This window comes from Heterocephalus glaber, unplaced genomic scaffold (genome assembly GCF_053883595.1).
Source record: "Heterocephalus glaber isolate CG9 unplaced genomic scaffold, H.glaber_assembly_v1.0 deba00001587, whole genome shotgun sequence".
NCBI lineage: Eukaryota > Metazoa > Chordata > Mammalia > Rodentia > Bathyergidae > Heterocephalus > Heterocephalus glaber.
In genome coordinates, this window is record NW_028258365.1 from 1,610,579 (window position 1) to 1,636,148 (window position 25,570).

At 38.3% G+C, this 25,570-nt stretch overlaps 1 protein-coding gene across 26 annotated transcripts in view; it reads right to left on the bottom strand.

The window, feature by feature from the left end:
• The window catches only part of Inpp4b (inositol polyphosphate-4-phosphatase type II B), a 1,082,298-nt gene that overhangs the window by 244,728 nt on the left and 812,000 nt on the right, over positions 1–25,570 (bottom strand). For all 26 annotated transcript variants that reach the window (XM_087193385.1, XM_087193387.1, XM_021247702.2 and 23 more), the window contains one exon: positions 398–451. In XM_087193385.1, coding sequence (XP_087049511.1) covers positions 398–451 — 54 coding nt within the window. The remainder of the gene's footprint in view (positions 1–397; positions 452–25,570) is intronic.

The window sequence follows — 25,570 nt, forward strand, 5'->3', positions numbered from 1 at the left end:
GTATTCGTAGTGGCCTCTTTTGACCTGCAGTTCAATATTTCAATGGCAGGAGACAGAAAACCTCACAGTTCCATGGATGCCTCTCTGCCCTCTTCCTACTGTGGTACAGCCCACATCCGTAATTTCCCTAGTTTCCTGTTGGTCCAGAAATGTTGCCTATAAATTGCACATCAGCTAACTGCAGGGCAAAATCTAGGTTCATCTACAGCCTGCTGAACTAAATATAAATTCCTTGAGGATGATTTTCAGGAATAAATTCCATGCAAGTCAGCAAATATGTGACAGTGCCTGCACATTTAACTGAATTTCATTTGTCAGTTAACAGACAGGAGGCCAGAAAATTCAAACAATTAACTTAGAAATGATGTGTTCCTTTGGAAATAGAAGAAACACTTACCCCAACTTCTGGTGGGGAATCCTTATTATGTTCAGATAGGACTCTCGTTCGAACCTGTAGAGAAAAATAAACATTTTCTATGTGACTTCAGAGCAGAAACTAGTGCAGAAGCTTCACAGAGGTGCTGGGTTTCAGTTTCCTTTTTGTGGTATTAATTAAAACTCTGTTGGTTAATCATTGACAAAAGTACCTGTGCTCAATACCACTGTAGCACAATAAAACTGTCCTTTTACAGTTTTTTTTCCCCTCAGATTCTGGGGATTGAACCAGGGCTTTTCATGTGACTGTCAAACCCTACACCTCTAAGTTACACCCTCAGCTCTCCTTTTATACATTTTTAAGTTCCTGTTTTTCTGAAAGAGTCTTGTGCATCATTTCCTTGTCAAATACAGAGATGCCTGGGATTAGGTGAATCACCTTGAATCTCTTCAAAGAGCATCCTTCCTTCTGTATCCAAGGAAAAGTACAGAGCTGGTGTAGAAAAAGCAATTCTATGCATCGTACTCAATAAATATTCTCTTAATGAACACCAAACTTGCACATAGGATATCCCTCCCATGTGAGAATTCTGGGGCAAATTATCAGACAGTACCATTTGAATTCATGTAAAATGTAAGTCTCATTTAGGGACAGAGAACAGTGTCAAAAAAACACTCAGCTGTGGAAACTTTTCAAAAAGGAATTCTAAGTGAAATATCAACTCCCTGGATGATGAATACAAGTATCTTCCAGTCAGCAGTGATTCTCAATCCTAGATGTACGTGAGAATTACCAGAGGACCCTTGCAAACTGTTGGTGCTCCTTGCTCCCAGATTTTCTGCATCTAGTATATGCCTATTGAGTCTACTGCTCTCTTAAGCAAAAGATCTTCCAAATAAAAAATCATGAGTGTCTTTCTCACTTCAGAAAGAGTAGCAAAAGAAAGGAAAAACTTAAAGCCTAAATCTAGTATGATATGACCTTGACTGAAATCAAGGTGAGCTAAATCAGATGGATAAATGAATACAGGGCAGTATGCAAGCACATCCTGTTGGACTGGAGAGCAGGGGGTGCAGGGAGGAAGGGAAAACAACAGCCCAAGAGCACTACATGGATCAACATTTTAGGGGGTCATTTTAACAAGACCTCTTTGGAAGTACAGCTCTGCAAATTATGTTTTGCTTCAAATCTTTTAAGTCCCCAAATCACCTGTGCCTAAGCGGGTCAATTATTTGCAGATGAAGGGATGCTTATAGTACTTCTAACATGTCAAAAGATCTGTGCCAGCTCCTAATGGCCTGCTGATTTTTAAAACATAGTTTCCATTTCCTTGAAAAAAGCCAGAAGGCATGGCAAAACGTGCCTTTCAACTTACAGCTTACCGTTCATTCTTTGTTTCTTTATGACAGATCCAGCTCTATCCCTTGCACAATTTGTCAGTCATTATGGCTTCAAATTGTTCACCAGAGCACAAAATAAATGCCAGGAGAGATCCCAGCAGAGTAAACAACACAATTTATAGAACACATTCAACTCAGAATTGCATAGCAGAGCACTCACTGGCTGAGAGCCTCTGTGTTAGGAGCCGCATTAACACCCTTGGGCTGAGTCACACTGTTCAGTCTCATTATTTGAGAGCCATTGGCTGCCCTCCAAGGATGAAGAAACTATAGGCTAGTGGGCTAAATGGACCATATAGCATGTATATATTTGCTATATATATGGTATACAGAAATACGATCTCTTCAGCTCTATGTGTCTATATAACAACTACATATAGTGAAAATATATTCATATTTATGCAAGCACACACGTGTGCCTGTAAACATTATTTTACAAAACTGACATCCAAAATAACATTTTCCAAAGGGATATGCTTAAATTTACAAATAAAGTGAAAAAAGTCATAAATTGGTGAGGCTCAACATATATGGGATTGTATAAAGTACTTGATTTATAATATAACTATATGATTAATACTGATCAAAGTTAGAATAATATTGACATTTCTAGCATGTCCCATTAAGCTTCCAGATTTATATTTATCATTCCTTATCAATATGAATAAATATAGAACAAAAAGACTATCACAAAGTTTTATACCAAAAAACCCCCCAAAAAACTAAAGATGTTCATGAACTGATTTGTTATTTTCTCTGTATGTGTGTTTTGTGTGTGTAAAAGGGAGAGGAAAGAGTGAGGAAGAGACAAAGAAAATGAATTTGCCTCTTAAATCCCTTAAATCCACTTTATAGAATTAATATAAATACATGTTTGTCACATTTTTCTATATTGAAACATGTTTAAATCATTAGTAAAGCTACCAATTTAGAGGAATTTAAAGATAAAACTTTCGTAAGCCAATTCTAAATTTTATAAAGTCAGATTTTCATATGAAATGTCATTTAAATCAGTTCTAAAATCTTTCTGTTTATGTTAGCACCATTAACATTATGGTACACAGGTTATACTTCAATGATGTTTTCCCTATATACTGTGTGTCCCTCTTAGCAGTGAACACAAACCCTGTGACAGGCTCTGTGCCAGTGGATGAGGCCCCCTTATTTCTCTTTGAAACTTCAGAGTCCAGTGGATTGGACAAATGTAAAACAATCCAGTAAAGTGCTAAACAGAAATATGGGCAATGGTTCTGGGCATTTAAAGTGAAGATAAATTTAGTCTGTGAGTCTCAGTAGAAGTTTCACAGAAGAGGTGGTAATTTGAGTTTTGAAGGTTGAGCAGGAGTTGGGAGCAAGGAAGGATATGATAAAGCAAGAAGCCTGCTCTATAATAAGAGTGTGTGATAAAGCTGTAAAAGTTAAAATGTGTTCAGGAAAGAGTACATATTCTGACAACACTATAGTGAGCTTCAAGGAAGTGACTGGAGTTAAGTGTGTGTGGGAATAGGCTGGGGCCATTTACTGTAGAGGACTATCTATTAGGTTTATAACTGGGATCTTATCACATTTAGTTTATTTCAGGTAAAAAGAAATCAGTGATGGCATTGGGATGGGTGTGTCATGTGACCAGAGTCCCTGGAATCATCCCACTTCAACTGGGGAGAACGATTTCACTTCAGTATGCCAGTGGCCTTTCTGTCTTCACATGAGCTTTTTAACTCGGGGTTAATAATAGACCCAGGAAGTTGCTATATTACATTTCCTTCCCTTAGAACCCTACTGGACACAGAGAGAAGAGGGGGGAAGTGAGAGACAAGGAAGGGGAGTGAGGGAGGAAATGAGGAGGGAAGCATGGGAGAAAGGAAGGGGAAAAGGAAGAAGGAAAGAGACCAAAAAAGAGAGGGAGCCAGAGAGGCAAAGAGGTGGTGATGAGGTAGAAATATCTCACTGCAATGTAATAAATTCTGAACAAATCTAGGTGGGGCCTCCTGATGAGAAAGGGATGAAGCAATGGCTGTCATGGCAGCTTCCTGAACATTCCAGTTCATTGTCAATCCCAGGCCTCCTGAGAATTTCTGCTTTCCTTAGGAATTTATTTTTCCTTTTATGGTCTTATCAGCAGTCCTTCTCCTTGTTTCTTTCCACCATACATTTCCCTGTCTTTTTCTGGAACATAAGAATGTCTGCAGACAATGCAACCAAAGCCCCTTTCATCTTGACTTGTATCCTATCAAATAAGGCAGGGCAGTCTGGTTCACAGGAGTGATCACATGGAAGGTTATGTGATACATTCCTTCTCGAAGAACTCACAATTTCATATAAAGCAAATTATTCCTCCATATAATTATTCCTTCATCAAACTCAAAAGCTTAAAATCCTACTAAATTTACCTTGAGAATAAAGCCAGATAGCACTTAGTGAGTTATACTCACTCGTTCATCAGTTCCCTACAGATGATTTCACTAACCTTGATTGTTCCCAAGCAAGGAGCTACTTGAGTTACCTCTACAATGGATGAATGTAGCACTCTTACACTCAAATCCAGGGAGGGAAAAAACTCCCTAGACTACGCAGTCATGTTTTAAAGAGCATGGGTGCTGCTGTCCTAAGGGACAGAATTGTCCTGTTTTTGTTGCTGGGTAGCTGAGAATAAGGCAGTGGGGCTGCTTGTACTGCAAGGGCTTTGTTGGGGACTCAGACCAGAGGAGGAGAAGGACACACTACCATGAACCTGTGGACCAGGCTGGCAGTGGCTGGATGAGACCCAAGGGCATCTCCATATTGGGAGATGAGGAGCAGCCTCTTCCAACAGGTTTATGAGGAAGGCAGAGGGGAAGGTGCTGCTTGCACTGTAGGAATCCCCTCTGGGCAGGGAGCAAGCCCAGATCACTGCTCAGAATCAGATCTGAGCCCAAGTCTCACAAGCTCCTAATATCTCTGATAATGAATGTGACATTGAAGGAGATCTTTTTTTCCTGATACGAATGTAATTCTCTCTATGTACCTCAAATTAGAATACATAACACCATCACATTTACTGTTCAAATTGGAATGAGACACAGAACTATCTTTATATTCTGATTGAGACATAAATTTTAGCTCCCCTTCATGAGATGAGTTTTCTGGAAGGAAGCTGTTTAACCAGGAGTATATATCCCAAGGTTGCTTCACCCAGGTTTAGGTCCATAACTAGCTCCTGCCACTGAATTGCACACATAAGTGATGTTTGTAGGCATTTCTAGATGTGGACATAGGGCGTCCTCTCCATCATCTCCTCTAATTGCCATCAGTACAGAAGCCCAATCCTCTGAAGATGGCAGAGTTTCCTGTGTCAGTCACCATCATTGACCATTACCAATATGAGCTGTTCCAATGGCCATGTTCATTTTCTACTGCTGCATAACAAATGACTACTACCTTAGCTGCTTAAGGAAACATCTATTTATTAGTCTGCAGTTCTGTAGGTCAGGAACTCCAGGTGTGATGTGGTTGATTTTTCATAGGCTGAAGTCAAGGGGCCAGGTGCCAGTGTTTTCACTCAGAGATTTCACTAGGAAAAGTTCTGCTTCCACATTCCCTCAGGATGCTAACAGAATCAAATCTCTTACAGCTCTAAAGCAGAGGTCATCGTCTTCTTGGTGGCTGTCAGCTTGGGCACTTTAAATTACTAGTAGCCACAGGCTTCGACTCTTTGGCAGGGGCCTCTTCCATCTCCAAATCTACCAGTAGAGAATTCTCTTTGTGTGGCCTTCTTGTACCTCACAGCTCTGTCTTAAGGAAGAATCTACTCCCCTGTAAAAGTTTACCTTAGTAGGTCAGGCTCTCCTCAGATAATCTGTCTTTCTTTTTCAATTTTAATTTAAATTGAATTCATTTTTAACCAATATACAAAAACACAACTGTGTACATATTACTAATGAGATACAATGTGATTTTTTAACACACATACACATTGCATATTATGTACTTGTATGTGTGTGTGTATGTGTGTGTGTATGTGTTTCTAAGGATCCAACATGGAGTCCTGCAGATGCTTAACAAGCATTCTACCAGAGATACACTCCATCCCTGAATAATGTTTTAATCATTTTAAATATATTTCTTCAAGGATTCATCATTTCTTTATGGTAAAATCATTCAAAATCCTTCCTTCTATCTTTTGAAACATACAGAACATAGTTGTTCTATGCCAGTGATCATGAAATTTTTAGAGACCCGGTACCCAAACTGCAACCTAAAACCCACTTATTCATCAAAAAGTGCCAACTTTGAAATTAAATTTGAATACTGAGGTTTTAGTTTAGAAAAAACAACTCATAAAATTCATGACATCTTCACCGAAAGGCCTCTACATGCCCGCTGTGGCATGTGTGTCATAGGTTCACCACCAGTGTTCTATGAAGTAGGACACCACAACTTCACACTCCTCTGGAACTGGAACTTGGGACTCCCTGATCAACCTTCCCCATCCCTCATTCCCACCTACTCTCCCCAGCCTCTTGTAACTACCATTCTACTCTCAACTTCTATAAGACATGACCTACATTTCTTACAGTCAACTGGGCCATATAGCATGACCAAATTATGGGCGTAAATGCCATCATATTTTCCTGAGAATTGTGCAGGAATGTACACCATGGAGCAGCAATTTCAGGGTCCATTTTAGGATTCTGTCTTCTACAATGATCAAGGAGTAAATTACCATAGTGTTTGTTTTTTTCGTTTTGTTTTGGGGTTTGTTTGTTTCTTTGGTACCAGGGATCGAACTCGGGACCTTGCACTTGCAAGACAGGCACCGGAACCACTGAGCTAAATCCCCAGCCTTCCATTGTGTTTGGATGCTGAAATTCCTGTGCCCTACATCTGGCTGCCTCAATAGACAGAATGATTTAGACTTCCCATTTATTTTAAGTGAAAATTTAGATTCGTCTTATGGTTATGAGGAAATAAGGCAAAATGCTCATATTAAATCTTTATGCACTATTTTAACCTCAGCAAACATATTAAACACTCAGGATTCAGCCACGATTATGAACACTGGCAATCTCAGAAAGTAAAAGATTAAGAAGATAAAGCATCTCCTCAGGCAATAATGACAACATAGTAAAAATCAACACATTTAATAATAATTGCTAACAATCTTCCATTGTCAAAAACCTAGTCATGAGTCTTGGATAGTGATTTTGAAAAGTTTTAATTTTTGGTTAGGATACAGAAAATAATACATATGCAAAACTGAATAATTTAGACCACAGAATCTAAGAGATGGAAGGAATCTTAGAGGAAACTTAGAAAAACCACGTATGCAATATGAAAATTTTAAATGAAACATCCCTGGAAGGTACACTTAAAATTTATTCTCGAACATGTTTAACTTCTCACTATCTCACACATCAGTATTGCAGAAATAGTGTTGCCAACTCACATGCCCAGAAGTTAAACTAATGAAAGATGTGGGCTGGGTGTTGGAGCCCATAAGGCTGAAACTGTGGCAAAATGGAAATCATGTTTCTGGTCTAAAAGGAGAAGCAAGTATTCAGACCCAAATGTTTGAAAAATTCCAAGAAATATTCCTTCACATATCAACAGTGGGTATTTACTAATTCTCTTTCGGGTGAAGAATTGTTAGTATTTAGTGATCTTTCCTGGAAACAGGCCTGGTAAGTAAGGTGGGTGGGTCAAACCAGGCCTAGTACTATTTTAGTGAAAACAACAACAAAAAAATTCTACCTGAAAATAGTTGTTATTAACTGTGTTGGCCAGCTTTTTCTCACTATGACAAAATTCCTGATGGAAAAAAGTAACTAAAAAGGAGAACAGGTTTCTTTGGGTTTACAGTTTTGGAGATTCCAGTCCATGGTCATTTTATCCTGTTGCTTTGGGCCTATGGTAGCACAGTATGATGGGAGCCAAGAAACACAGAATCTCAGCTGGAAGTGCTGGTGCACATCTATCACCCCAGCACTTAGGAGGCTGAGGTAGGAGGATTGCCATGAGTTCAAGGCCAGCCTGGGCTACATAGTGAGCTCAATTCCAGCCTAAACTATATAGTTAGACCTTGTCTCAAACTGCCTCCCCCCAAAACAGAAAGTGAGAGAGAAAAGAAATGCCAGATTCTCAAGTTCACTCCACCATACCAAATAGTCTCTATTTTAATGTTCCTAAGTCATTTAACATAAGTTTTAAAAATGCTTTTTTAGGAGGATGCTTATGAATGAAATGGCTCACAGATGAGAATGGTAGATATTCATCTGTACACAAACATTCCTGAAACAAAGAATGGGGCTTATCATTTTGTTTAATTAAAGTTATTTTGCAATTTTAAAAATACATTAAGCAACTCCACAAGCTCCTAAGGATGATTTCCAGCAGAAAGATGACCCTTTCCTTTGCCAAGCAAATATGGTGGGGAGGGCTGTCCTCTGCAATCAAGTTAGCGACTCATCTGAGACAGAGTTGGGCTATAATTTTGCCAAGACTCAGTTCTGTGGGTTGAATTCTATTTTTCCAAAACATTATGTTGCATCCTCCACTCTTGGTGTCTCAAAATATGGCTGAATGGGGAGGTGAACTTCTTGTGAGGTGATGGAGTTAAACAAAGCCCTTACAGTGGATGCCTAATGCAACAGAAGAAATACCAGGAAAGCCCCTTACAGTGGAAAGATCCTGCAAAGAGGGAGAGGGCAGCCATCTGCACACTAAGGAGAGAGGTTTTAGAGGAACCAAAACCTGCCAGCACCTTGATCTTGGACTTCCCAACTCCAGAACTGTAAAAGAAATAAATGTCTACTGTTCAAATACTCAGCCTGTAGCATTTGTTCTGAGTAGCCCTAGTGAAGATGTGTGGTGGGAGCTCCCAGACTTTTAGCCACAAGCTTGGCATGTCTTTGGTTTTCAGCCCTGAAACAGTGCAGGAGCCTCTTGCAGTCTTTGGCGTAACAGTAATCCCATACATCCTAACATCTGACACATCCCTTTAAAGGAAAACGAGCCAAGAATTTGAGTTCCCTTTGGTCTCCAAATTTGTCATTCAGCTGTACATGCAGACCAAACTCATTGAGGTGTCCTCTGCCTGCCAGCTGCTGCCTTCTGTTCAGCAAAGCATTGCTATCCAGACCTGGAGCTGTAAGAGCCGAGCCATGCATGCCCCAGGTGAGAAAAGGTCACTGAGACCTTCCATATCAATGCAGCAGTTGCTGGAGCGCGTCCTCTCCTGCCCATTTCTTGGTCCTTCTTGGTTTTCTAAGCATAGTGAAAGTGTGGGAGACTTCAGTCTGTTTTTATAAGTTTTGCCTGATTCATCACTTACTTGAGGGCCCTGATGTTTTCATTTCTCACTTCATCCAGTACAACTGTTGAAAGTTTTACAGCTTTGTCTCTCAGCTCTGTTCCCAGGCAAGGCCTATTCCTCAGCCCACTCTCAAAGTCAAAAAATGCCCCAGATAAAAATTATTGCTCCTGATATCCCAACATTGACAATTCCTCTTTTCTCTGGAAATTTAGTCTATTGGTTTCTGCTTCCATGGCTTGATGATGCATTTGAATGTATGAATTTTGTAACCTTTCTGGCTTTTTTCTAGGTGTTATCAAAGTATTGCTTTCGCTATTTGACATACCACATCCTACCCAAACTGAACATCTTTTTTTGATGCTGGGAAATGAATATGTGTACTACCACTGAGTTACACCTGCAGGCCCTAAACTTTTTAATATTCAAAAGTCACTGGAAAGCTAATACATCTTCAACCTATGTGGCTAAGGGATGAAAAATAATATTCAACAGAGTATAGTTGAATGTGATTGGAAAGGGGAAAAATGCCATTATATGTTAGTCCATTGAGTTAAGTCTTTGGTGATCCAGTTACAAATGCACATGTATAAGTGGCTCATTTGTAAATAGCCTTTACCCCCAAACCTGAACATTATTCAAAAACTGGGCAATAATTATTGCATGTGTTATGCTCTCTTGGGTCACAACTAGGTAAATGTGAGCATCTTTCAGAGTCAATGCATACTATACCAAATTATGTACAGATGAACCTTCTGAGACTTCTAGGAAAAACATAAATAATATTTAAGATAAGTATAAGTACAGTTTTAGTTTGGATGCAGCTAATCCTAGATGTTTTCCAGTTCTGTAAAGTAGTGGTTTTCATAGCACAGCTCTCTAGTAATATGGTTCCCTTTATGTTTAATTGCTGGCTCTGTAAGACTCCTAATTTCTATCTATGAATGCACTGTTATATTAAATTCTTCCAGCCATACAGGAGTCATGTGGTTCTTTAGGTTAATAGTGACTGTAAATGTAGCTCCAGAGTCACATAATTCTGAGTATTCCTGCAATTACACATATTTTATTCCATTTCCCATTCCAACAATTATAGGATTCATTGCAGGCAGGTGAGAGACTATTGAACAGTAAAAGCATCTGCATGTATTCCTTTCCTTTTTCAGACAGTCTCTGAAAGATCTGAGTTCTGCTAAAAATAAGAGATGTCAAGGCTGAGGTTTCATTTTCATGGGTCAAAGGACAACAGTGTTTTGTACTAGGTCAAAAGCCAAGTCCTCTTTGGTGCATTTGTCTCAAGCAGAAAGGACAGATCTCTATAGAGCTATACAATTTAAGACAACAGATTTCTTTAAGTGTTAAGAAATGCTTAGATATTTTAAAAATGGAAATAAAGCATAATGCATGCTTTGCATTGTAAGAACACAATCTAAAAATGTGCTTTCTGGGCACTGAAGACTGTGGCTGAGAATGTGCTAAACAACTGTTCTGTATGAGGTGAGAACAGCAATCCTGCGGACACACTGTTACGGTTTGGGTCTGAAATGTCCCCTCAAAGGCCCGTGTGTTAAAAGGGTGGCCTCAGCTTAATGCTATTAGGAGAAGGTGGTGAAAACTGTAAGACTGTGACTTAGTGGAAGATTTAGGTCCCTGGTGGTGTTGCCCTTGAGGGATATAGTGGAACCGCAGCTTCTTCCTCCTGTTTGACTTCCTGGTCATGAAATGAGCAGTTTTACTTCACCATTCACTCCTGCCCTGATGGCCAAAACAACACAGTCAACTGATCATGGACTGAAACCTCTAAAACTGTAAGCCACAACAAACCTTTTCTCTTCAAAATTGATTTTCTCAGATATTCGGTATAGTGATAGAAAACTGACTGACATTCCCAAAGCCTCACATGTAGATATTACTAACACTCCTTCTCAACTAACTCAATGCCCCCAAATAATTGTCCTTTCATTTTAAAGGGTAAATGGAGTCATTAGTGCTGATTTATTATCCTTAGCACTAGAAGTGGATGGAGCCTATGCTACTTTGGGAATTTGCTACATGACAAAGAAATAATTGCAAGCTTATATTTAGTAAATAGGTTTAACAAAAGCAAAAGAAATAATGATAAGTACATTGAAGCTTTGGTTTCAGAGGCATATTCTGTTTTTTACTTGTATTATGTCACTTAAATGTCATAGTTCTATCTTGCATTGTTACTGCTTTGCCCATTTTACAGATGTGAAAACTGGGTTTCAGATAATCATAATAACTTTCCCAAGACCTCTTCATCAGCAAGTGGCAGATTCCACATTAGAGCTCAATTTCCAAAATCTGTGCCCCATAGCAGTGCATCTCTTCAGAGCCCAGACTGATGGTGACTCTAATTGTCTTCCCTAAGGTTGCTTAATGAGAGTTTTAAAAACCAAAAATCTATTAGCCTCAGGGAATAGAAACAGACACAATTTGTCACACTGCTAAACTCAAAACCACCATCATTAGGTATTAACAGCCCCCAATTAAGACCACAGTCATGAGTTAATGAACAAGCCATTAGACAGAGAACAGTAATATCCACACAAGCACATGGATCCTAATCTCTTGCTCCCTGGAAGTCATTAGTCCCAATAATGTAAGGCCAAATAATTTCTAGGTAGCTTCACAACTACTGTGACATTGCATAAGTATTCTAAGAGACCATTGGCAACCTGGACCAACGTTACTCTGAGTCAAAGATAAGGAAGCCCTGCATAAAGATCAATTTATTTAAACTATCAATATAAAGCATGATTTTTTTTTTTACAAATTGAAACAAAAGGTGCGAATGGACATGGAGAGGAGGGGCTATCAATGTAGTTACCCAAAGAAGTGTTTTCATCTCCAAAAGTGTGACATTTACTCTGGGGGCTCTACTCTACTATTACATTAGTGTCTTTCTTCATGGAATTCTGCCAAAGCATCTAACAGTCTGATCAGTCTTCATCACTCAATGCTGGTGATGAATTAGAACCACGTGGAAAAGTTTTAAAATAGGACACCAGTTACTCCTTTAATTGGTTCATTTCGAACCAATCAGAATGATCTTTCTTTGCTTTCATTTTCAATTTTATCTTCCAAACAACATTAGGAGAAAATGGAGGCTCAAACTAAACAAAACTCAAAGGCAAGTACTTCTCTCTCAGGGTAAATGGCCAGTAGAGTAGAGGAATTAAAATTTCATCGTGAGTGTATTGTATCCACTCTGACATGGTGCCTGCAGCTTGGAGCTGAAATAATAATACAAATCTACCAGTTTCCTTACAACAGTTATAATTACAACTGTGGTACCAGGAATAAGAAGTAGGACCGAATCTCTTCTCAAAGAAACAATGTTACACAGTGTCCATGGTCTGTTGCATGACTAACTCCTTGTCATCTTAAATAGCAAAGGTGCTAAATTCAATGTTGGGGGCTGTTCCTTGAAAGGGAACAAGGGCTCAACAATGTTTCCATAGGACAAATGTACCTAAAGTATCACAAGGCTGATTTACAAAATTGAGAACACCATTTCACTAAGCTTTTCCCATAAATAGCCAGGTGCACGCTGAACACTAGGAGGCCTTGTGGATAGCAGCTGGTTACCAACTGCAGCAATTTATATCTTATTCAAACCATAGGTCTGCAGTTCTCAAGTTGATCTAATAAGGGGATCTGTAAGGCCAAAACTATTTTCAAAATACTCAAATGCTGTTTTCCTTTTTCAACTCTCTTTCACGAGACAACAGCAGTGTTCTAAAGGATACAAGTCACATGATATCACGAAAGGGTGCATACAGAAGCAGACATAACAATGCAGGTGTCTCCTGTGCATAAGACATCAAAGAGATTTGTGAGCATACAACAATACCAGTCTCAGTGCGTTTTTGGGTTTTCCAAAACATAATTTTTGAAAACATACATTATTTAATATATGATAAGTTTAACATTTTCCATTTTATAAGAATTAATATTCTTAAATTTTCTGAGTTTTAATTTCATTTGTGGGAAATACCCATAGTCAACAGAATTCAGTAAACAAAAACCCCTTCATAATTCTGAAGTTTTAAGAATGTTAAAGACACCCAAGACCAAAGGTTTGAGAAAACTGCTACAAACAGTCTTCAATCCAGCTAATATTATCTCTTTTAAGAAGGCTGGTGCTTTGCAGTCTGGAGCTCCCAATGCTTCAGCCATGGAATACCACTAAGGTTGCCTGAGCATGCCTTGTTCTGCTGTGCCTCCTGGCTGTTGAGTGTGCTGGTCTGTCATTATAGTGGTAAGGGACATAGTCATGGGCAAGGGATAATCACTATTTTCTAGCAGCAAGAAGAGACATAAAAGAGTGGAAATGGGTAAAGTAGGCAAAATAGTGAAATAGAGTAATGGTATAAGATGTAATTCAGTAGGAGTACTTTACCTACAGTAGTGAGGGCAGGTTTCTCTGACCAGGTGACTTCAGTTAGACTTGTATAACGAAGAGGGGAAACTAAGTGTTTCAGGTCAAGGTAACATCAAGTGCAAAGGCCCGGAGGCCAAATGGCTTAAAAAAAATATCAAAGAGAATGAGAGGAAAGAAGCAGGAGTGTGGGTCAAAGAAAGGCAGGACTCCAGCAACATAGGGTTCATATTAAAATTACAATAGGAAATTCTTGCAAGGTTCTGAGCCAAGAAGTGATCTTTTTCATGCTTTAAAAATAGCATCCAATATGAGAAGAGCAGATGGCAAGAGGTCACAAATGAAAAGAGAAGCAATAGAAGCCATTTACAAATTAAAGTTTTATTATCATTGCTTTTTCTCCAGTCAGGATAAAGCAAGGTATGTAGGCTTTAGAGGAATAATCACTAGGTCTACTTGAGTCATGTTTTCCACATATTTATAGAAAACACTTTGATACTGACAGGAAAATAAACTAAGTATGTAAATTTCTTGTAGGTATAATTACATTAACCCATAAAGGAATAATGCTTAACTACTCACAAAGGAATTTGTGTATTAATAATTATTTAAATAACTGTGCTAACTAATAAATTCTGTGTTATTTACACCCTATTTACATTGTAGACTTTAAATAGTAGCTCAGCTAATAAAATATAAGAGTCTCAGAAGAGGCATACTAACTTAGAGCATGAGGGAACTCAATTGTCTAGAAAACTTTATAAACTGAGTAATAACAGCATAATTACTAATGGGAGCCTATCAACAAGATTGTCTAGGAATGAATTTAGCTTTTCTGACAGGCATCTGTGATAATAGTACATAGGGAATATCTTCATTGTTGACTTTCTGCATTTGGACCATAACAGCAAGCAATGATTCAAGGGCCCATGACTGGCAAATAATAATACACAACTGGAAGAAACTAGAGAGAAGGGCAGAGTCTTCAACTTTTTAGCAAAACCTCTTTGTTCTAGCACCAATAGGCCTTGCAAATAGGACTTCTGAGAATATCTTTGTAGGTAGACACAATTTTGTATATCACTAGGCCTAGATTGAAATATGCCTTGATAACCCATCTCTGGATTTTTGTTCAATTGTGCCAGCTAAACACTCCACCAGTGAGCTATATACCAGTCCTTTTTCTGGACTTTTTAAAGTGAAATTTATATGCTCCACCTGTACTGGAGCAGTAGCTGCTTCTTTTATTTTTTAATCAAGTTTTTCTGCATGCTTTGCAAAGTAACTGGCAGTCAGAGCCAGTGATGTACACACACACACACACACACACACACACACACACACACACAATGCACACACATACAAGCATATTCAATGAAGCAACTCAGTTCTACTAAACGATTCAACAAGTGCCAAAATATTCCTGTTACCTCACCATTCAAATAAACCTAGAAAAATATACCTTCTCCCCTAAGTTTAAGAACTTCAATGTCTCAAATAAACTGTGTTTTAAACCAAATCATAACATTTAAAAGTCTGAACAGTGGAAGCATCTTTGTCATTTTCAGTACATGTGCTGTGCTTACTGTGAGTTTCTACTCAGCATTCTTGCTGCCTCAGTGCTTAGAACCTGGCTAAATTGGAGCTAATAGGTTCAGGCATTTTAGGGGAAACTATTTAAAACTAAGTACACTGAGCAATATCCATTCCTACAAGAAAGAAGGACCCCTGTCGTAAATCCATCTTATCAAAACTGGTACTTTAATCTTTTCCATTACTTAAAGTGATTTTACAATGTTGTCAGGAAGACACTTTAAAATATTTCAACTAAAAATATTCCTTATTTGCACAGACTTGATGAATCCATAGGTAAGGAAATTCAAGGCCTTTAAGATAACCTTCCAGAGCAAGATTTTGCCCCTGAAGAGTTTAGTATACAAGTAAATGCTTAATAGTTGGCTTGGGGGAAGGTCAGCTTTTCCCAGCACAAGCACATTCCAGGATACCACCACGATCTGGGAATACTGCAAGTCCCAGCACAGTAGAGATGTTTGGGAACCCAGTCTGCTGAGAGCCTGCTGTATTGTAAGTCTGGTTGCAGTTAGGGACGGCATCTATTCTAGAAAGAACTCAGTATACAACTATGTTCTAATCAATAACTTGAAAAGAAAATCTTTCATCCCACATGATCATGGTAAGACTATGTCTCTGAAACTAATTAAATTAAAGCTCTGTAGATTTTAAATGTTAAGGAGGTGCCTAGCACTATCTGTTCAATCACATTCCTAGGAGTAGCTGATGAATTCTTTTAAAACCAATGGAAACTCTGTTCATGGGAAAGACACACACACACACACCAAGAATCTGGGTCACCAGAATGGGTCTCATGACATATCTGGACTCCAGGGTCAGCATTAAGTGACCTGGAAGCTAGTACTGGATGCTTCAAAATTTTCTCTATCTTTGGAACCTCTGTTTGTGGTCTCTGCAGGCCACAGATCATGTCATGCATCAGTGTTTAGAAAAGTGCTCTAACTGTCCTCAAAAACTGAGAAAAAACTAAGGGTGTCAGTGCATTCCCTACTCCATAAATCAGCTCACAAGTAATAATTTCTAGATTTGAGTCTTACTTTTAGGAAAATCTTTCATTAAGACTCTGTTCCAATTAAGCAGAGTTTCCTTAAGTGTATCAACCATGTGGAGAATGTCACCTCCTTCGCAAAGCTAATTTTTAGTACAGCTGTTTTGCATTACTTTAATTTCATTGCTCTTCCAATCCAAGTATAAATTGTGACAGTCTGTGCTTATATCACCATGTTTCAGGAACCTCTGATGATTTTATTTAAAATAAGAAAGAAAAAATTTACAACACTGTAATGAGACTCTTTATTCTTGGCCTTTCTCTTTTTTTAAAAGTAAAACAGAAGGGGGTAACTATGGGTAGACATTTAGTACAGGTTTTGTAATAATTAGTAGCTTTCATAGACATAACAAAATTCATGAAAAGAGCAATGGAATGGAAAAATATTAAGTAATGTTTTGAAAACAAAACAAATAATTCTCAATGAGTGGAAAAATACATTTCATAATGAAGATTTAAAAAAAAAAAAAAGGAAAAGGCATGATCGCAGTCATTGTCACAGATGTCCATGTCAGAGTAGCCTATATTTATGAGCAAACAGATATTGGAGTTGGACAAGACCTAGGATGTGTACCTAGGGACTTACTAAGGATCTTGTGAAATGCAGATTCTTTATTTTGTATATCCTTTTATTGGTACATTTTAGTTGTACAATATAATGACATTCATCATTGGAAATTTGCACCTTTACATACTCTCTTGGTTATTATTTTCCCCCTTCCCCTGCCCTCCCTTCAACCCCTCCAGCCCCCCCCTATTTATAAAGACTTTGTTTCCATTTTTCCATTTTCTCATATTAATTCCATTCCCTTTTTTCCTTTCTCCTACCCCTCCCACGTCCCCCTCCACTTTGCCACTTTTCTTCCTATTTCACATTATCTATTATACTTTTTAGTCCTTATTCAGACTTTGTTTCTCACACTAGAGAAACTATTTGGTATTTACACATGTGTGTCCTATTTATTTCACTTAAGAGTATCACCTCAATGTGCATCCACTTATCTATAAATGTCTCTAATTTCTCGTTTTTGATGGCTGAGTAGTACTCAATTTATAAAAAACAAAACAAAACAAAACGTTTGCTTTATCCAGTCTCCAGGTGATGGGCATTTGGGCTGTTTCCAAATTTTAGCTATTGCAAACTGTGCTGCTATGAACATGGGTGCACATATATCACTGTGGTATGATTCTTTTAATTCTTTGGGGAAGATCCCCAGCAGGGGAATAGCGGGGTCAGATCAGACTTCCAGTCCTAGTTCTTTGAGGTATCTCCATACTGATTTCCACAGTGGTTGCACCAATCTACACTCCCACCAGCAGTGGAGCAGTGTTTCTCTTTCCTCACAGCCCCGCCAGCATTTGTTATTGGTTGATTTCATGATAGCAGCCATTCTTTCTGGAGTGAGGTGGAAACTCAGTGTTGTTTTCATTTGCATCTCTTGAATGACCAGGGATGATGAACATTTTTTCATGTTTATTTGCCATGTCTACTTCTTTGTCTGAGAAATGTCTGTTCATTTCCAATGCCCATTTTTGGATTGGGTCTTTAAAATTGTGAGGTCTGATTTTTTTTAAGTTCTTTATAGATTTGAGATAGTAGACCTTTATCTGAGGGACTGCTGGTGAAAAATTTTTCCCACATTGTGGGTTGTCTCTGCACACTGCTGGTGGTTTTTCTTGCTGTGCAGAAGCTTTTTAGTAAAAAGAGATCCCACTTGTTGATTGTTTGTGCTAGTTCACGGGCAACTGAGGTTTTGTTCATAAAGTCTTTTCCTACCCCAATGTCTTCAAGAGTTCTACCTAAGCTCTGTTCCAGCTCGTTCAGTGTTTCTGTTTTTATATTGAGATCTTTAATCCATTTCGATTTTAGATTAGTGCATCGTGAGAGATATAGGTCTAGTTTTAGTCTTTGGCAAGTTGAAACCCAGTTTCTCCAACACCATTTATTAAAGAGACTATCTTTCCTCCAGCGAGGGTGTTTGGCTCCTTCGTCAAAGATGAGGTGGCTGAGTGTGTCTGGAGTTGTTTCTGCATCTTCTAATCTGTTCCACTGGTCCTCAGGTCTGTTTCTTTGCCAGTACCATGCTGTTTTTATCACAGTAGCTTTGTAGTATATTTTCAAGTTGGGGGTTGTGATACCCCCCTGCCACGTCTCTGTTACCTAGAATTGCTTTTGCTATTCTGGGTCTCTTCTTGTTCCAAATGAATTTTTGGATTGTTTTCTCAAGGTCTATGAAGTATGCTGCTGGGATTTCAATTGGGATTGCATAGAATCTATATAGCAATTTTGGAAGTACAGCCATTTTCACTATGTTGATCCTTCCTAGCCAGGAGCAAGGGATGTCTTTCTATTTTCTGATATCCCCTTCAATATCCTTTTTCAAAGTGCTATAATTTTCAGAGAAGAGGTCTTTGATTTCTTTTGTTAGGTTGATTCCTAGGTATTTCAGTTTTTTGGATGCTATTGTGAAAGGAATTATTTGCGCTATTTCTCTCTCAGTGAGTCTGTCATTGGTGTAGAGGAAAGCTATTGATTTTTGTGTGTTGACCTTGTAACCAGCTACTTGACTGAATTTGGTTATTAAGTCTAGATGACTTACGGTGGAGTTCTTGGGGTCTTCTATGTATAGTATCATGTCATCTGCAAACAATGACAATTTGACTTCTTCATTTCCTATCTTTATTCCTTTTATTTCTTTCTCTTGTCTAATTGCTGTGGCTAATGTTTCCAAAACTATATTGCATAGGAGTGGTGATAATGGACATCCTTGTCTTGTTCCTGATTTTAGTGTGAAGGATTTCAGTTTTTGACCATTTAGTATGATATTGGCTGTTGGTTTTTCATAAATGGCTTTTATCAGATTGAGGTAGAGACCATCTATTCTGATTTTTTATAGGGTTTTTATCATAAATGTATGTTGGATTCTTTCAAATGCTTTTTCTGCATCTATTGAGATGATCATATGGTTTTTGTCCCTGGCTCTATTGATATAGTGTATTACATTTATTTTCATATATTGAAACATCCCTGCATCCCTGGGATGAATCCCACTTGGTCACTGTGTATGATCTTCTTGATGATCTTCTGCATTCTGTTTGCCAGTATCTTATTAAGGATTTTTGCATCTATGTTCAGTGAAATGCCGATTCTAATTCAGCAGTGGGGAAAGAACCTCAGCTTCTGCATTTCTAACAAGCTCCTCAGTGATCCCAGGGCTCCTGACCCAAGGACCTCACTGAGGAATAAGAGAGAAGGAGCAGATAATGTGACCTCAGCAAACCAAGCCAGACCAGGCACATGGGGCAACTGTGGTCAGCATGCACTTTGGACACATTCTTTCCTGCAATCTGCCTGTGATTTTTGAGGTCTTTAAATGACAAGATGAAACATACACCCAAGACCCAGTATTTTTGTTGTTGTTTTGTTTTGTTTTTTGGTACTGTGGATTGATCTCAGGACCTTATGCCTGTGAGGCAGACACCGGAACCACTGAGCTAAATCCCCAACCCCCTCTTCATACTAGGTACACAAAAGTCTATGAAACCCCAAAGCACAGGATACATCCATTCAAAGAAGAGGACAGATTGCCTAAGGGACTAGATCTTTCCTTTCTATCCTTTCTCAAATTGTTTTGCAGAAATTGGGAAAATAGGAAACATTTACCTAAGATGTATTAAAATATATTTTATGATGCTATATCACAATAGCGTTCTCATATATATATGAAGAAAGAAAAATTTCTACATAAACACCATATAATTTAACTGCATAAGTTATCTGTGTGCTCTCCTCCTGTACTATATTATATCATATTTTGTTTTTGTACATACTGCATTTAGAGTTGGTCGACTGCCTTCATTTTTTTCCATCTTTATTGAGATATAATTGACAAAAGTTGAATATATTTACTGTGTATGACATGATGTTTTAATATACTTACATATTGCAAAATGACTATCACAAAGAAGCTAATCAACCTGTCACCTCAATTATATTTCTATGACTTTGTGTGGTATGACCTTTTAAGATCTACTCCCTCAGTAAAGTTCCAATACACTGTATAATATAGTATCTGTTATTGTTTGGATATAAAATGGCCCCCAGCATCTTTTATGTTTGGAGTATGGGCTGATTATAGCTGACTCGCAGTTTGGAAGTGGAGTCTGGTCAGAAGGGTGTATCTCCCTTCCCTACTCCTCCCTTGACTTTGCCTTGTTTTCCTCTCCCCAAGCTGTAAGACATCATTGTTGGTTACTTTCATGATGGTACACATTAGATCCCAAGAACTTATTTCTCTTATAAGTGAAAGGGTTTATGTTGTGACTTTTTTCCCCATTTCTCCCTTACATCAGCTCCTGGCTCTTGTTGTACACTTTCTATGAGTTTGACTCTTTTAGATTCCACATATAAGTGAGATCATGCAGTATTTATCATTCTCTGTCTGACTTATTTCACTTAGCACAATGCTCTCAAGGTTTATCCATCTCATGGCAAATGGCCAAATTTTCTTCTTAATAGCTAGATAATATTTCAGTGTGTGTATGTGAGTGTGTGTGTGTGTGTGTGTGTGTGTGTGTGTGTGCATGCACAGGCACATGCCAATTTATCCATTCAACTATCAAAGGCATGTATGTTCTTTCCACATCTTGGCTATTATGTTTAATGCTGTGGTAAACATGGGACTGCAGATATCTCTTTGAGATATTGTTATGGTTTAGATATACCATGTCTCCAAGAAGTCTCATGTGTTCAGAGGTGGGACTTTTGGAAAGTGATTGGATCACAGGGCACTATATTCATCGGTGGATTAGTCCACTGAAGAATTCACAGCTAAAGGTGCTTGGGGCCAAGCTGGAGAAAGTTGGTCACTGGAGGCATGCCTTTGGAGGGTGTATCACTTCTCCTGCTCCTTCCTCTTCTCTCTCTCCTTCCTGGCCACCATGCATTAAGAGCCTTTCCTCCACTGTGCCCTCTGTGGTGCTGTTTCTGCATTGGAGCCAGCCAATCACCAACTAAAATCTCTGAAATAGTGAGGCAAAGCCTCTCCTCTGTTAAGTTATGGTGTCAGGTATTTCATCCCAGAGATCAAAAAGTACCTGATACAGATACTGATTTTGTTTCCCTCAAAAGTATATTCAGAAAAGGGATTCCTAAACTATATGGTAAATCTATTTCTAACGTTTTGAGGACCCTCATACTGTTTTCCATAGTGATTTACCAATTTAGATCCCCATAGCAGCTTGTAAGGATTCCCTTGTCTCTATAGCCTTGCCAACACTTGTTATATTTTGTCCCTACTAATAATAGCTATCCTTACAGGTGTGAAATGATATCTCATTGTGGTTTTAATTTGCGTTCCCAAGTGATTAGTGAAGTTGAGCACATTTTCAGGTATCTGTTTGCCATTTGTAAGTCATGTTTGGAAAAAAATGTCTGTTCAAGTCCTTTGTCAATTTTTAAATTGGATTATTTGGGATTTTCTTGTTCATGTTTTCAATTTTGACATTGAATTGTGAGTTTCTCACACATTTTTGAATATTAATCTTCATCATATATCCAGTTTTTAAGTGCTTTTTCCCACTTGATAGGTGGTCTTTTCATTTTGTTGATAGCAAACTGCTTTTCAATACTGGATGGATAGATAAACTCTCTAGGGAGTGACTAAACCTGTGGCAAACGGTCCCCTGAAGCCCAGTGAAATGCCTCCCAATAAAAAATGCCTATAATTCAAGCAGGCTTGCTAGGGCTGTCTGCGACTCCCTGGGAAAAAAGGAAAAATCTTTCTGAAAATTCATGAATTCCCCAACGCAGCTGAAGGAGTTATAAAAAGAAAGGCATTTGACCATTTCCATGGGGGCTTCCTCACTTCTCCCATTATCTTTATTAATAGTGACTCAGCTTAAACCTTACAACAATAAAAACAGTAACAACAAAAATCTAGTGTACTGGTTCCTAACATTGGCTTAGAGTACAGAGCATTCTCTTCCTCAGCTTCACCATGGTCCTCTTACTCTTCTACTCTGAGCTACCTTGTGTTTCATTCTTACCAAGCTCAAATAGCCTCCTCTTGGCAATTCAGCCATCCATAGCAGGATGGACTACTCTGCTCATAACCCAAAGTTTCTCAAGGCTTGGCTTTCCAAGTCCCAGCAGGGAGAAAAACAAAACATGATTCAAGTCCAATGGATATTTACTATACATTCACATTTCCTGTTAAGTTTCTCATGTTTAAATACTCATGAGAATTCTCTGTGAATTAAAAAGTGCTACTAAACCCCTTGAGAGACAGGCAGAGTCAGTCATCAAACTGCAGAATATGGGGAGAAAATGAGAAAAATGAGAAAAAGTCAACAGACTTTTAAAAAGCAGATCTATATTTATCAGAAAAAACTGCATAATCACATAGGTGCAGTTTAATGAGTATATGCAAAGAAATATGCATGAAACCACTGTATGGGAATAAATGTAAATTGGCCAGGAACCTTCTTGAGACTTCCCCCCATATGACCAGTACCTCCTCTACCAGAGACAATCATTGTTGTCGCAGTGATTTTCTGAATGTGGGCACCAGAAAGCAGAAAAAGATGGGCTTTCTTTATGCCTACTTTTGTACTTCATATAAAATACATCAATTGTATACATATTATTTTTTCTGGCTTTGTTTACTCAGTACTTCTTGAAATTTAGCCATATTGTTTCAAATAACTAAGGCTTAATTATTTTCAATGCCAGATAGTAATTATTGTATACTATACCACACTTTATTTATTCCTATAACTCTTGATAGGTATTTGTTTATTTCTATCTATTGACAGGAATAAACTAAAATAAACTGCTGCTATGAAATTCTTGTACATGAATGGGGAAAACATGTGTAAATCACTTTCTAGCACACAGACTCGGGAGAATAATTGCTGGGTCTGGAACTATCACATCTTTATCTTAGCTACAGAACTAAACTGTTTTTCAAAAATGTTAATATCATTTGAACTCCAACCATGTAAAAATGCTATCTCTTTATTAATACTTGAAATTGTTAGAATCTTTTGCTATTCATATGTAATTATATCTCCTTATAGTTTTAATTAGTATTTCTCATTATAATTGAGGCTGATTCCCAAAAGTTTACTAGCCACTTGAATTTGCTTTTTGATAAAAAGATCTGGCTCATGTTTTTCCTAGTTATTTCTCTTAGTTTTTTTGATTATAGAGGTTCTTTATACATTTTATATGTATACACTGGATCTTAGTCCTTTTTAATGTATATGCATCATAAAAGTCTCTCCCCTACCCTACAACCTGTGTTTTGTCTCTCTTTGTGGTACCTTTTCTTCACCTGACTCAGATGTTCATATATAAAAGCATTATGACAAGGTGCAGAAAAGAAAAGGAGTATATGACCATATGCTTTTAAAAGACTACTTCCCGAGAATGTATCCATATCATTATCTCTAATTTTGTATCCTAGAAGTGATCTGTCAGCACTTACATATGATTTCAACCACATTAACCCAGAACTGCCTATGTTTTGCTTTGCTCATACTTTCTGAAAGATTTCCATATTTGTCTGAAAATGTCCCTTCACAAAATCCTAATACCTAGATGCTGACCTGTATTGAACAAATTAATTTTTAAAAATTCATTTGATGAAGTGTCACATGCAAGACTAACTGTACCATTTTCCTAGCATATTTTTTTTTTTTTGGTACCAGGGATCGAACTCGGGTCTTTGCACTTGTGCAGCAGGCTGCAAAACCACTGAGCTAAATCCCCGGCCCTAGCATCTCATAATTAGAGGCAACTCTTAAAGAAATTCAGATATCCTGAATATGGAAATCTCATTTGCCTGTGCATAAACCCAACTAATGAATGGGCTGGATTTTGTTCTTCCTGCCTCTCAAACTCAACAAAGCAAGGCTCTTAAAGTCTGAATTCCTTGTAAGTGCCAAATATTTGCTGTTTTATCTACTCTGATGAACACAAGCCATGAATAACTTATATTTCAAGATCCTAATTTACATGTGTCAGACTTCGTGCTACACGGGCCGCATCTTGTTGTATCTTCTCCTTCAAATCCTCCCCTTTACCGTCTCTGTCTTGCCGGTTGCTGCTGGAAACTGAGTGTTCTCTGGTCCCTGGATGGAGAATTGAGGGTCACGGTGGGAGGAGTCCAGAGAGCCACACCCTTGGGTCTCTCTCTCCTACTGCTAGGCAACATCTGTCTGGTTGGGTCCCTGGACTAAGCTACCGTTTTCTACTCAATTGTCTCCTCCTGCTTTCTGAAAGCTGTTTCCTTCTTTCTATCTAAGAGTAATAATAGCTGTTCCATTATTAAACCAGGTTACTAAGCTGCTCTGTGATTCTACTTTGCAAATAGTCCCCTTGTAAATAGACCCTCCTGGAATTATCCTAATATGTGAGTGCTATCTGTTTCCCATTGTGACTTGGACTGATACAGGAGTAATAGCCATGCTTGTGTGCACAAAGAGAAGCAAAACAAAGCATTAAGGTAGATTACTGTAAGTGCTGCTCTTCCTGGCTCATCTATGAAGCACAGAGATGCACAAATACTCTTTTCCATGGAGCTGTGAGAATGATTAGGGAGCACTCACATTATGTCAGTTCTTAGGAATGCACTAAATCAATGAATGACAAAATTATCCTCCCATTTCAAAGGATGGGCTCTTCCTGGGAGTAACAGACTGTAGATCTCAGTCACTGTCTGTCTGCTGACTAGCATCCCGGGGTCTGGTGGAAAGCCCGCTCTTTGTACAACAATTCTTTGTGTTCTCTTGTTAACTCATTAGTTATAGCTATTGTATTCTGAAATTGACAGGAGACATTATTTGGGGTAGGAAATCAAATTGTGTTTCTAGTGACCCAATGAATCCTGGATCTGAACATCATTCAGAAATTTTCATAAATTTCCCTCGCCCCACACCACCCCCCAGAAAGATAATTTGATGCTTATTCGTCTACTCCTCTTTGTGTACTCCTCTCTTATTTTTTTCATGCTTTGATTTACTATTAAAATATTTTCTCCTTTTACAACTGAAAAACCAAAAAGCAATTATTAAAACTAAAAAATAACAAGTCGTAATTAGTAACATGAGTAATTACACCTCAGGATGCTAGAAGGAATCATTTTTTCATTTCTTAGCCTTAGACTGTCTTAAAGAGAAGCTTCATTGTTTATATAAATGAAAGGTCCTCCAAAGAAATATTTAATGTCCCAGAAAGCACTTCAAATGGAGAGAGAGCGCTCACTGAAATTACCAACTGGACATAGACAAAGGGTACCTGGGGGTGAGAAGAGCCTTGGGGCCTCTCCCCATCTGCTCCCTTACAGAAAAAGCGGCCTAGTATCCACGTCAGCAAGCTAGGAAGCTTACATGGAGGATCGTTTGCTTCCTAACTCACTAGCTGCTGCAGGAGGAAAGGACAGACGGCCAGGAATTC